Source organism: Cryptomeria japonica, chromosome 2, assembly GCF_030272615.1.
Source record: "Cryptomeria japonica chromosome 2, Sugi_1.0, whole genome shotgun sequence".
Taxonomy (NCBI): Eukaryota; Viridiplantae; Streptophyta; class Pinopsida; order Cupressales; family Cupressaceae; genus Cryptomeria; species Cryptomeria japonica.
Window position 1 is genome coordinate 24,773,159 of NC_081406.1, and position 13,997 is coordinate 24,787,155.

Sequence of the window (13,997 nt, forward strand, 5' to 3'; positions counted from 1 at the left end):
GAGCGGAGACGATGGCTAAGGGAAGTTGCTGACTCAAGGAGCCTTGAGGAACGTAGCAGAAGTCGGAGTGTGAGTCGAAGTCGTAGTCAGGAGAGACAAAGACCGTGTACGTGGAAGAAGTTGGAGGAGGTCGCCAGAAACCTGCCACTTCCAAACGTAGCGGAGGAGGATCTCACCGACCAAGCCCCACACTCGATGTCGAGTGAAGAAGGCTTCGGAGCCGAGTCGCAAAGCAGCCCGTCAAAGTATTCTAAAAAAGGGGAGGAGGCAGCACGGGATTTGCACAAAGAGATCGCCAATATTTTTGAAAAGACATTATCCTGCATCAGGAATTTGTCCTTGACCGAGGAAACCAAAATAGGAGGGTCAAACCCAAAAACCCCGAGAAGGAGGGACTATAGAGCCCTGCGGACAGGGGTCCAACCAGGTCAAATGAGTACAGTACCTTCCAGACACCTAAAACCTTCTGGGCATATAATAACTTCCAAGCGCTACATAAAACCCTCCAAACGAAAACAATGGCACACACTCCACAGAAACAGAAGCTTCCAAAATTCATGGGCGACGGGTCGAAAGATCCCGTACCACATTGTAAGACATGCATGACCATTTAGGAGGCAAATGGCCAAGACGACCAGGATTACTGGTTGAAGGCATTTTCGGCCACCCTGCGAGGAATAGCAATTGACTGGTATATGAACCTGGATGCCCAATATAAAACATCATGGAACAACCTAAAGAAGGCTTTCCAAGAGGAATTTAAACTCCTACAAGATGACAATGAAATCGTGGCAAAGATTTACAATACCAAGCAGGGAAAAAGTGATAGTGTGCGGGCCTATAACAGAAGGCTAAGGGAACTGCTCAACAAAATGGAGAACCAGTCGGCTCATAGCCTGAAAAAGAGATGGTTTGTTGAAGGACTGGTACCGTCCCTTAGACGGAAGATGAAGGTGGTCCCTCCACCCTCGTATGACGAAACATACAACCGCGCGATGGATATTGAGAGTGAAAATAAGACATCCCAAGGGAAGCATCGAGTGAGTGATTGTGATAGTACGAATGAAGACAACGACAGGGAATCCAAGACCGTACAAGTACTCCAAAGGGATATGATGAGGATGATGAAAGAACTGAAAGCTGGCAAAAAAAATGGCAAGGAAATGAACTATGGTGCACCGACTGTAAGACAAAAGGGCACACACTAAGGGGAGTTGCCCTCGAAAAGCCTTCTGTGACATCTGCCAAGTAATGGGCCATTCCATCAAGGAATGCCCATACAACTTGAAAGCACGGAGCACTCAAGTGCTCTACGCCCAACCCGACCAAGTCACACTGCCAGCGACACCTCCGAAGCCGGCAGCAAACTCGAACGCCTCTCCTGGAGGGTGCCAAAACAATCGGCGAGGTAACAACAGGTCCAACAATAACACACCGAGGAGTAGAATACAATACGACACAAAAGGACGACCATGATCCAATGCCAGAAATGCAACAAATGGGGTCACTTTGCGCGGGAATGTCAAAATCCAATGAATGTAACAGGGGTGAAGTCATTCTTAGGCCACGTTGGCTACTACCGGAGATTCATCAAAGGCTTTGCACAAGTCTCCTGGCCCCTAGACAATCTAACAAGGAAGAGAGAGTTGTTCTTATGGGGTACGAAGCAAGAAGGAGCCTTCAAGAAACTGAAGGATCGGCTGGTGAGTGCACCGATACTGGTGTACCCGGATTGGAATAAAGAGTTTCACGTACACGTCGATGCCTCCAACTTTGCTATTGGTGCTACCCTCACGCAAGTGGGGACGCAAGGACTGGATCACCCCCTTTTTTTCGCCAACCAACTTTTGTCAAGGGCCGAACAAAACTACAGCACAACGAAGAGGGAGGCACTCGGGATGGTGTACGCAGTACAAAAGTTTCGCCACTACCTGCTGGCTACTCCGTTCACATTATACGTGGACCATCAGGCACTAATGTACTTGGTAAATAAACCGATCATCCAATGTAATGTGCTTGGTAAATAAACCGATCATCCAAGGTCAAGTAAGTAGATGGTTGTTGCTCTTGCAAGAATTCACCTTCACAATCATTGTGCGGCCAGGGAAGTCCCATGTGATAGTCGATCAACTGTCAAGGATAGGGTCAAGAGAGCTAGCCGAAGGGGTGAACGAGGACTTTCCGGATGCACACTTGTTCTAGATTGCAATACTACCATCGTGGTACGAGGAGATCGACCAGTACCTCTCTACTTCCAAAGGAGATGCCTCCGGGGGAACGGCGGAAGCTGGCACTGAAGAGTAAGACTTTCCAACTGATCAATGGCCTGTTGTATAAAATGGGACCTGATCAAATCCTGAGAAGATGTGTCATGGAGGAGGAAATCCCCAGTGTCTTGAAGGAAGCACATGACGGGTTAGCAGGCTGACACATGGGACCTAATACAACTGCACGGAAAGTACTTCTGGCTGGTCTATGGTGGCCAACTCTACACACTGACGCTCGGGAGTGGGTGGTCGGGTGTAACACTTGCTAACGTGCAGGAAAACCACTCAAGCAGGACTTCATGCCCCTCTTTCCCTCTCAGTCGCAAGAGTTATGTGAACAATGGGGTCTGGACTTTGTGGGACCCTTGAAGCCAAGCAGTATGCATAGGTGCAAATATATTGTAGTGGCTACAGAATACCTCACTAAGTGGGCAGAAGCGAGAGCCCTACCAGATAACACGACTCTAAGTACGGCACGATTCTTGTATGAACAGATCGTCACTAGGTACGAGATACCACTTCAAATCAAAAGTGATCGGGGAGTGCATTTTGTCAACCAAGTAATCCATACCATGACCGTGGAGTTCAAAATCTTTCACAATCTCTCTAGCCCGTACTACCCCCGAGCGAATAGACAAGCAGAAGCAACCAACAAGGTATTGGTGTCAATAATTTATAAGTCGTGCGGGGTGGAGCAGGAGGACTGGGAAGAAAGGCCACCAGCAATGCTATGGGCTTACCGCACGACCTACAACGTCACTATAGGGCATACCCCGTTTCAGCTCATGTACGGACAAGAGGCAGTGGTACCTGCCAAGTACACCGTACCAAGCCTGCGGGTGGCGGTGGACAATAGACTCGGTGATGAAGAGAGCTTGAGTGCAAGGCTGAACACCTAGTGAAATTGGACGAACCGAGGGTAATGGCACAATGGGCAACGGAGGTAGCGAAACGACGACGGAAGTGTTGGCATGATAAGCACCTACGGCGGGTCAACTTCCGGTCGGGGCAGTTGGTTTTGAAGTATAACGGCTAGAATGAACTCCGGCAGGGGCAGTTGGTTTTGAAGTATAACGGCCAGAACGAACTCCGGCCGGGGAAGTTAAAAGTTTGTTGGCTCGAACCCTATAAGATCAGAGAGGTCGGCAAGAACGGGGCGGTGAAGCTATCCACCTTGAATAACGACCCAACCAAGGACCCAGTGAATGGTTCGAAACTGGAAGTCTACAGAGAACGAAACAAACCCGTGATAGGGATCAACATGCTGGTATACGCTACAAAAGGAAACTGGACCATCAGCCAGAGTAGGGAAGTGGAAGAAGACCCGGTGGTGAAAGCAAAGCCCTATCGAAGGGATGAAGATTGGACTAAGCCGCTTGCATTCATGGAAGAACGGCTTGTGCCGAAACGAGTGGAAGGTGTTGCGGTTCCCAGGATCCATAAACACCTAACAAATGCGTATTTTGGGGACCCGGCTGTGTGGGTACAGATTTCATGTCATTGGAAGAAGCGAGCCCCATTTAAGGGTCTTCGAGAGGGGTACGTCGCATATAATATCGACAAGGAAGCCGAAGCCAAAAGGAAAGTCGAGAATGCAAATAAAGAGGAGGAACCTGTAGACCTGGAGGAAGAACTTGACCTAGAAGATTACTGGGCAACTCTAGGTCCCTGTTTAAAGATGGTGCTGAAAACGGAGGACTTGTTCATGATTGCCTCCCCGCCAGGTGAATTGGAAGCCGAACCAAACTCATTATATCAAGTGATCCCTGACCCCGCAGTGTCCTCGGAGGTTGACGGAGAAAAAGTAACATGGTACCAATAGTACGGAGGCCGCTACATTGACGAGGGGTATAAGGGGGTGGGACTTGCCCCGTTAGTCGACAAGATATGGGACCTGGAGTACGTGGGGACGTGTTGTACACAAGAATGCTACAGGAGGATGCCGCACGTATGTATGTGGTTGCACGATTCAGAGATAAAGCTAAGGACTCAGGATGACCCCTCAGGAGTGAAGAGGAACATAGAAGACGTGGACGCTGACCAAGGACCAAATAAAAGGTGTAAGGAAATCAGAACGAGTGGCATGGGAAGAGCAAGGAAAAAATCAAGTACCCATACACGAAAGGGGAAACTAAGGGGGCGAAAAGATCATTCAGAAGTGTTCGCAAAGGCAACAAGCTACCCTGAAGATCACAAAAGGCGAACTGAACAATGTAACCTGACACTAGGACACCTTAGTAAACTGAACATACGGAAAGTTGCATTTAAGAAATATTGTCAAGTGAAAAGTTTAAAACAATTGTTAAGAGAGGGGTATTAAAAGTTGGAAAAGAAAAATATATGGACGAAATAAAAAGGCCAGGGTTAGTGAGCATTAAAAAATTAAAATGTAAGGGAAGTGATGGAAATAAGGGAAAAATACAAGTAATAAGAAGGCAATTATTTTATAAAAAGCTAATAAAGTATTTATGCCTAACCCTAACCTTGAAAAAAGCAAATGACTATAAAAACCCCCAAAGAGCCCATTTTTACATAATACACGGGCAAAATCACATTTGTGGAAACGGAAGGAGTAAAGGAGAGGAAGTGAACCCAGAAAGGATAGTACGACCAACAAGCACAACAAGGGGGTGGAATCCGTACGGCGTACGGATTGCACATACGGACGTGGAGGAGACCAGACAATTCAATCCGTACAACATTGCAGGTATTGACGGGGAGGCCAGAGCACAGCAAAGTGAATCGTACGGTGACCATTGCACGGCGTACGATAAAGTCGTACAATACACGCATAGAACCTCAGGGGAGGCCATACGGTAAACCCGTACAATGCACATGCATACAATCCCGAGAGAAGTACGATAGGGCCGTACAGTGCACGTGTGTCACAACTCGGGGGAGGCCGCACGACAAGGCCGTATAGTACACGCATTCAAGGAATCAAGGGAGGTACGGTCAATGCACATGTAGCAGACCATACGAACAGGAGGCATACGTAAATGAGGTAGAAGACCGTACGGGGGTCGACACAGGGAAGTCTGTACACGCAGGGAACAGGTACATGCAAAATTTGAAAGAATTTGTGGGAAAATTCATGCCGTCCGTACAAAGTTATGTGCAAAGTTTGCGAAAGTTGAAGAGGTTGTACGGTCAGGAGAGGGAAGTGTACGGACCAATCCGTACAATGGAGAGGCAGCAGCTAGTACAATGGTCCGTACGAATTGGCGTGACAAAATTTCAGACAGTTATAATAACGGTCAAGGACTTGACTGGAAACAGACAGGAGTGCGAGGCAAAGAAATTACAGCACAATCATAACTGCTACAGACCCACCCAGCAGCAACAAGAAAGCATTATCAGACCAAAAGTATAGAAGGACTCGAAAGGAGTTACTGCAGAAAATGTGGCCTTCGAGAGTGTGGCCGGTAGTGAATGTCATGCTTGGTGGGAGGAAACCCCTCCCGACCATGTGATAAAAGATTCTCTCAGAAAAGCACAGGTGGACCATGCCATTCAGATGCCAACATTCAATATCAAGGATTTTGAATCGGTGTTGCGGACCATGGTGTCTGGATACAACCGCCAAGAAAGAGCCTCCATCATTCAGTCCCAAGGCTGCACAGTACGGGTTTCCTTCAAGGTTGAGGACTTCAGGAGGGTATTTGGTATACCCAAGAAGGGAGCATTTGCAACAAAACCGGCCAAGAAGCTCACCAAAGAGAAAAAGAAGTGGCTACTAGACTTGGTGTGCAGAGATGACCTGACAGGAGAACAATGGAAGAGTGCTTGGTCTGACAGTAGGGAATTGAAGCGTGCTTTTATTACACCGGGAGAGTGTAGGATGTTGGACTTGGTGAAAAGTCGACTCACATGGGCCAGCCGTGCATCTGATATAGCCATCTGGATGATAGGGTTGATGAATGGCATCAAGTGTGGCAAGGTTTACAACTAGGGACAGCTTTTAGCTGAGAGGATTCATGATTTCCTCAAACTGGAGCACAAAACATTTTATATGCCACCACGCCATCAGTCTATTCCTGGATGCAGTACGTTTACAAGTACCTCCAGAGATGTGGGGTACTTTTGAACCACGCGGTAGGGTGGAACCCAACAAACCATCCATGTACTATTATGCCCACCTGGACACTCTTGGTGATACCATACAGCCAGCAAAGAGGAGGAGGAAGCTAGACGTAGCAGTCGAGGTTGAAGAGGATAGCAGCATGGAAGATTTCGATGAGGCCGAAGAAACTGAGGAGCAGGAGAGTGGAGATGAAGGATTTCCAATGGCACCACACATGGCCAGAGAAGAAGAAGAGGAAGCGGAATCACAGCAACAGGAAGGGGAGGAGGAGGAAGAGCAGCATGGAGGACTGCGAGCACAGTGGAAAAGCACACGGGTGAAATTTACACCCCCCAAATTACCTCTTTCAGCGCACTTGGTACCGCAGGAAGCACTCACAGTGGCCAACCCGTTAGGCGACATAAGACCAGTAGGAGTGTTGTTCAGGAGAGTTGATGAAGGGGAACCGCCAACACAACGAGGAGTGTCGCTGCCGTAGATCAGCCTGGCCGTACTCAAATCACAAGCCATACTCGCAGTAGAGCATACCAATAGGCCAACAGACCGTACGGGTAGTGACCTAGGCGGCGTAGGAATGATGGACCGAACAGTGACAGAGAAGGTCATGCAGCATAGTCTGGAGGTAGCAGTACAAGAGGCAGTCGTACCAGAGGAAGCTGCAAAGACAGTCGTGCAGGAAGTAGTCGTACAAGAGATAGGTACTGGTACAGCATGTACTAGTACGGAGAGGACCGTAGCAATTGAGGGCAGTACGGTACCAGCAGGGGGAAATGAGTTTGGGGATGTACCAATGACAGGAGGAGATGGTCTGGAGGAGTTGGTGGTACTGGGCACACTGCCTGATGAGGATATAGATGCATCTTTGGACAGGTGGTTGGGACAGTTTGCACTCACACCTCACCTTCCCACTTCGCCCTCACCGCACGCCATGGCAGTTGGACAGAGCCAAACACAGCATAAGACCACTCTTGTCACAAATCAGGATGAGATGATGTTTGTAGAGGAGCAGAATAGAGCGATTGGAGGTGGTAGACATGACCCGAGGATCATTGATGCCGAGGATTGCGGGTCCAGAGGACCACCGGCAAGTCTTCACCTCACCCCGCCAAACCCTAGCGATCCAGCAGGCTCGCTCCAGCAGTTCCTTGGGGAGCTACAGGAGATCTCAGATATAGCACGAGGTATGGCACAATTGACTGGACAAATGGATGCCAGCAACTCAGCTGACGCTGAGAAGCTGCTCCACTTCATGCCTTCCGGATGTGAGGAGTTTACACGCCACTTTGAGCGGCAGGGGTGGCCAGACAGTAGTACGTCGGAGATGGTACAAGAGTGGATGCACATGCGACTGGTGGAGGGAGTGGGCACCCTGGGAGCCACCTTGCGCAGTATGGAGGGATTGTTCTGGAATGTCTACCTACAGATGCGACAGAGTTAGATAGAGCAACAGACCCAGCGACTGTACGTAGCAAAATTGGAGAAGAAAGGGGAGAAGCGTGTGCAGTTAGCCACAATAGAGAAGAACCTGAGGGTTGAGCTGGAGACAAAGGTGACCACTTATGAGGCCCGTTGCAGCATGCGGGAGAAGGAGGCACAGGCGCTGGCAGCACAGGTTGCTGACCTCACTCTGCAGATGGAGCAAAAGGACAAAAAACTATTAGAGGCTGCACACATGGTCAAGAAGGCACGGGAGCGGCAGCTGATTGCGGAGAAGAACCTTAGACTCCACACAAGGCAACAACCTTCTTCTTCGACCACGACAGGGACGCCTCCTCCCCCTCCTCAGTCTTAGTCTTTTGTTTTGTTATTTCAACTCCTGTTGCCTTAGTCGTCTGGAAGACGACTACTTTTTGGGGGGGCTGATGTTAGGGGTCAATAGCACATGTTAGTTTATAGTTGGTTTGGGTGTTTATGTTTTCTTATGTATGAGTTGCCGAGAGGTTCCCGTGGGGTAGTTGGTAGTTAGTGATGGTTGGCAACTTGGCCAACTATCAAGTCTATATAATGTATGGATGGAACCTCGGCAAATTAGTATTGTACTGGCATATTTGAGAATCCAATAAAGATATCATTATTCTGCCATAGCTGTTCTGTAATTGTTATTTATGCTTTACTATATGTTAATGTTCTTGTTATATGAATTTCTGGTATGTGTGGAATATCTATGTTTATCCGTGAATTTACCAACCTCACCGTAAGGACCAAACACAAGGCTCGTCTTTTTGCTAAGGTGTTTTCTTAGGTTAAGGATATTCACTACTCCAAGACCTTTTCTCCTATTGCCAAGATGGATTCCATTTGTCTTGTGACTCTCTATTACTGCATCTCAAGGTTGGTCTACGTATTAGATGGATGTGAAGAGTGATTTCCTGCATGGTGTTCTTCAGGAGGAGATCTATATGGTTTTGTGTAGGAACCCTTCACTAGTTTGTTGGCTTCGGCATTCAATGTAGAGTCTCAAATAGGTCCCTCGGGCTTGGTATGAGAAGATGGATAGCTTCATGCTTGCTTCCGGTTTCACTCGATGACACTCCAATCCGACAATTTATACTCAAAGACATGGAGAGGAAATTCTCATTCTTGTGCTCTATGTGAATGACTTGATTCTCATAGGGAGTTCTTCTTCCATGATTCAAGGTACTCAGCAATCTTTTGATGAAGCGTTATGATATGCCTGACCTTGGTCCCTTGCATTACTTCCTTGATCTTCAGGTTCATCAATCTTTTGAGGGGATGTTTATCTTCCAATAGAAGTCTACTCTTGATTTGCTTCAAAGATTTGGCATGGTTGATTGCAAGCCTACGCCTACTCCTTTTCAGTCAAGTGTAGTGTCGTCTACTAGTTACATCACCGTTTCAGTTGCCGATACAATTGGTTGGCAGCCTTTTGTACTTAACACATAGTCATCCTGATATTTCATTTGTGGTTCAAACTGTCTCCCATTTCTCTCAAGACCCTAATGAGAGTCATTGAAGGCAACCAAACATATCTTGAGGTGCATTCAAGGCACTACACAGCTCGGCATTCACTACACATCAAGAGCTGCTCAAATTGTGGGCTTCACTAACTCAAATTGGACTAGTGATGTTAGTGATCAGAAATCAATGAGCCACGAGGACGCATCCCCCCCCCCAAACCCCGTGTTTCTGGGACACGGACGTCTCCAGGACGTAGGGACAAAGCAAGGACATCCCCCTACCATCCCTCCACTACCACCAGAAAGCAGGGAACATTCCAGAGATGTCGAAGATGTTGAGACCAAAGAAACGGGACTCGGGCTTAGCTCGGACTCGGCAAGGCCGACTCAAACTCGGACTAGGACTCGGGACTCGACGTCAGACTCGGCTCCAAACTTGGCTGGACTCGAGATAGTGAAAAACTCAAGAAATTTAGAGATTTTTAAATATTTAAAACTTGTTTCAGACACCCTTTATTGAATACACCTTAAAGACACAATAACATCATCAAACTCGGCTCATTTGATTACATACACAAGTATACATCAATCACATAAGCATAAACGCAAATTGTAGCTGAAGAAAATAACATAGATATATAAATATTGTCAAATGTATACAATATTACAAAACTCATGGAATAAAAAATCCATGTCATCATATTATCATCATCAAATGTTTCATACAAATACCAAAGGTAAATACAACTACAAGTCTATGGCTCAGAGGAGCCTGCACCCTCCGGCCCCGGCCCCCTGCGAAGGCGTCTAAGGTAGGCCCTGGATGATTTGACTGCCATAGCCGCTCCCCGTGACACCATGCCATGCTCACCAACATCAGGAACATCCGCGTCACTATCTGCCTCTGAATCTCCTGTCTGTGCTCGTGCTCTCCGCTCCTCCTCTGCCATGGCTACAGTCTCAACCTCTATATCTACCTGGTTGATCCAATCAGTGTCAGACTCGGAGGTTAAATTTTCTCTACTTCTATCGACGCAGTTTCCCCCCATATTTTTCGACGGGGGTTTGGGGGCAACGCCCCCAAGGTGGGGTCAAGGGGCATCGCCCCTTGCGCGCTCCCTGTCGCGATACAAGGCGAGGTCAAGGGGCAGCGCCCCGCGAGGCCCAAAAAACTTATTACAAGTCTGAATTAGGGTTTCTTTGAGAGTCTTCCTTAGGGCCTGGTTTTGCTCTTGTTGCTAATTGGGTCTTGCTTGGTGAGTGAGTATCATTCTTGAAGGTCCGAGCTAGGTCAAGTTGGTGAGTGATAAAGTCTGGAATGTCAACCTGATCTTCAAATGCCCTGAAATTTGGCTAAGTCTGGAATGTCCTGATCCTGAAATTTGACTAAGTCTGGAAAACTGAAGAATCCTCCAAAAACTAGATTTTGCAATATAACTCCTGGAGGCCCGAAACCACTCTCAAAAATCCTGACAGTATATATGGAATATAACTTAAAGTATAAGAAAGAAGAAAGATATAAGGAAATGTCACTTATACTTAAATGTTATATTCCATAAAATAATCTTGACGGAGAGACCAACATGTCAAATTTCGCTCCTGACCCTTCCAAAAAAACTTATTACTTTTAAAAAAAACTTTTTAAAATGTTTTTTTTTTGTCATTTTATTAACCCAGCCAGTAGCCGAGTCTGGGGCTTAGGACTCGCCAACTCAGCAAGTCTGGCGAGTTTACTCCCCAGACTCGGACGAGTCCGAGTCCGAGTCCCTAGGACTCGCCGAGCATGACTCGTACTCAGACTCGCCGAGGCTGGGCGAGTCCGGGCGAGTCCCGTTTCTCTGGTTGAGATGTCCCCGAGATGTCCGAGGGATGCCTAGGTGTCCCTTGAACGTTTCAAGGACATCTCAACGTCTCCTATCTCAAGGATGCAAATATTGAAATTTGTGCTTTGGCTCAAGCTCTAAAGGCACGTGGGCTCCAACCAACTCCTTTATGCTCAATAAAACAACACATTAGCTCATTTTTTCATTCACATTTGGTTTCCAAAAATTTTTAGCAGCAAAATGCCAAGGAGAGAAAAGAGTGAGTGAAAGCTGAAGAGTGAGATTGGAGGGTTTTGCAAGTGCAAGAAGGGAATTCGTATGTTCAAATGAAGTAGTAAGATGAAGTCTTCTGAATCGTTGGCCACCCATCTAGCAAGTTCAGTAAATCTGGTAAAAATTGAACTTTGTTTTAACTTTTTTATGATATCAGATTTGTTTGGTATACGCCATTATTTATGGCTTTTTGCTGAAGTGCTGGCTGTCAATGTAAAATGTATTAAATCTTTTAAACATTCTTAAGCGCTAAATTAAAGACAGCCATTTATAAGCAAATAAAAAATATAAAGGTCTGGATACACATTATAAGTTATAAATATGTAAAGAAAAAACAGCCCCGGCAATATACAAAGGAGAAATTGCTGTCTGTTCAAAAAAAATGTGTGCCACAAATTGTCTAGCACAGCATTCAGTACCAAAGCCCCCATGTACGTTGGCTGAGCTGTAGTCTAGTAAAAAATTGGTGAGAGTTTACAATTGCTAGCCCAGCACTACCTAGAGCTGCTTGTGGGTTAAAGTGACACCATCCCAACGTTTAAAAAATAACTCACCTATCCAAGACAAAGTTCCCGTAAGGGCCCACAGCATTGCGATGTAGCGGATGTATCGAATAAAAAATTCTCGTACGTGTACAAGAAAATGAGATGAGGGCGGCCCTCGAAAGACAGTGACCCATATTGAAATCCCGGTCACTACGATAAGGCGCCCCACAACTGCAGCTGGCATGTAGCAAAGCTGCCTACATGCAAACCTCGCCTATGTTAACTAATCTAAAGAATGTGATCCAAGCTAGATTAATTTCTTCACGGACAAGACCTTGCCTATAAAAAGTTATGTATCCCCAAATTACAGGTCAAATGATCAAAAAAAGAAAAATAAACAGTAAGGCCCCAATTTACAGATCAAATGACCTTAAAAAATGCAATGCCGCGTCCTTCAAAATCCATACATGACCCCACCAAGCTAAGGCATCATGATGCAAATCAGCCAAACACCTATTTCTGACAATTTACCAAAATAGGCACTCCTGTAATAACGCGAGCTCAGAGAACTCACTTCCACCAGATTGTTGTTTCGAATCCCGGGAGAAACCATCTATTCTAAAACCTATATTTAGTGTCGATCTTACCATAGCTTGTAGGTTCCAGTGACGGCCTGACTCCACCAAGAAAACAAACAACATTTTTTTTTAAATTAAAAAAAAAAAAAAGAGCTGATTCTCCACTTAGTTTGGGGCGCCTATATCAATTAACATAGAAGAAGCAACTAAAACGACGCGGCCGCACAGAGAAAGCCCAAAACAAACAAAGAAGGAAACGAATTTGAACAAAATACGGTCGTTCTTAAGGAATTGAAATTGAGAGTACCCAAAATCGTAAGGTCTGAAGGGAGCGGCAGAGAGAGCTTCGGCGGCGTCGGCGTGGCGTTGATCATCGTCAAGCGTACTGCCATACTCGCTCTTAATAGACCATGAGTCGGCTGCTATTGAGCGATCGTCGTCTGAGAAGAAATCGGGCGTTGTAGCGAGCTGCTGAACGCGTGGCTGGGCGTGCTCTGATTCCTCCGCGGGAAGACATCGCATGCCGGCCATTGTTGTGATTTTTGGCTGTTTTTTTCGTTGGACTTTGAAGCGCTTCTCATGTCATCATTCTAACTATCGCTGCCATTTATTCATTCTTTTTCTGACGCCCGTAATTTATCGCATATAATTTGGGGTACGGGTTTTACTGTTCTTTGTCCGAGAAATTACCGTTCAATTTTAAATTAAAGAAATTTAATTAATCACGAATCGTTAAAAAGGAATTGCTAAATGCTGAAAAGAAAAAGTATGGAATATCGTAATATCGTCCTCAAAAAACTTGGCAATTTAATTCAATTGAATTGAATGATTTTAATTATGTATGATGTTTATGAGTTAAGTAGTCTAAGGGATCAAGAGATTTAATGTTAATTTATTTCCATGTTTTTTCTATGTTCATTTTTCTATTATGTATCTTGATTAAGAGACTTGCGATTTTGTGAAGTCTTGTCTTCCCAAAGATCTCATTTAGACTATTATTTGTAAATTGTTTTCAAACTAAATGTGAATATCTTCATATGTTGCACTATCAAGAATGAAGCGTCATTCAATTTCAACCACCCTTTTCTTGCAGAAAATGCAGATTCATTCTTCCTAATCTTTCTTGAGGATCGTCCATCTATCTATCTCACATTTGAGATGATGGGACCCAGTCCTTAGTTGAGCAACTAAAATCCTTGCTTTTCCCTTAATTATGGCCTTTAAATAAGCTTTCTCATCATGTCTCCGAAAGGGATTGAACTCTTTGATATAATGTGTTTTTTTTCAACTAATTTGTTTTGTTCACATGGTAATCTTGAATTTTTCTAACACATTTTTTTTTCTCTTCATTGGTATTAGGACATTTATGTGGATTAATGTCTCATTTGTTCATCCACTTGTTGTGTTGCTTCATTCAAGTTTTCTTCCTACAATCTAACTCCTCCTCAACAACTATTTTGGGTCAGCAATGTTTATCAACGTTTCCAACTTTTTTTAAGTAGTTTAGAAAACCTATTATTATTGATGCTTCCATTAGAAACATACTTGCTTCAGCCAAAAGAATCTCAT

At 45.5% G+C, this 13,997-nt stretch overlaps 1 protein-coding gene across 1 annotated transcript in view; it reads right to left on the reverse strand.

Annotated features, from left to right (window-relative positions):
- The window catches only part of LOC131048501 (uncharacterized), a 176,206-nt gene extending 163,095 nt beyond the window's left edge, over nucleotides 1-13,111 (reverse strand). Inside the window, exon 1 of the mRNA XM_059214516.1 lies at nucleotides 12,736-13,111. Coding sequence (XP_059070499.1) covers nucleotides 12,736-12,959 — 224 coding nt within the window. The 5' untranslated portion in view covers nucleotides 12,960-13,111. The remainder of the gene's footprint in view (nucleotides 1-12,735) is intronic.
- Nucleotides 13,112-13,997: the final 886 nt, after the last annotated feature.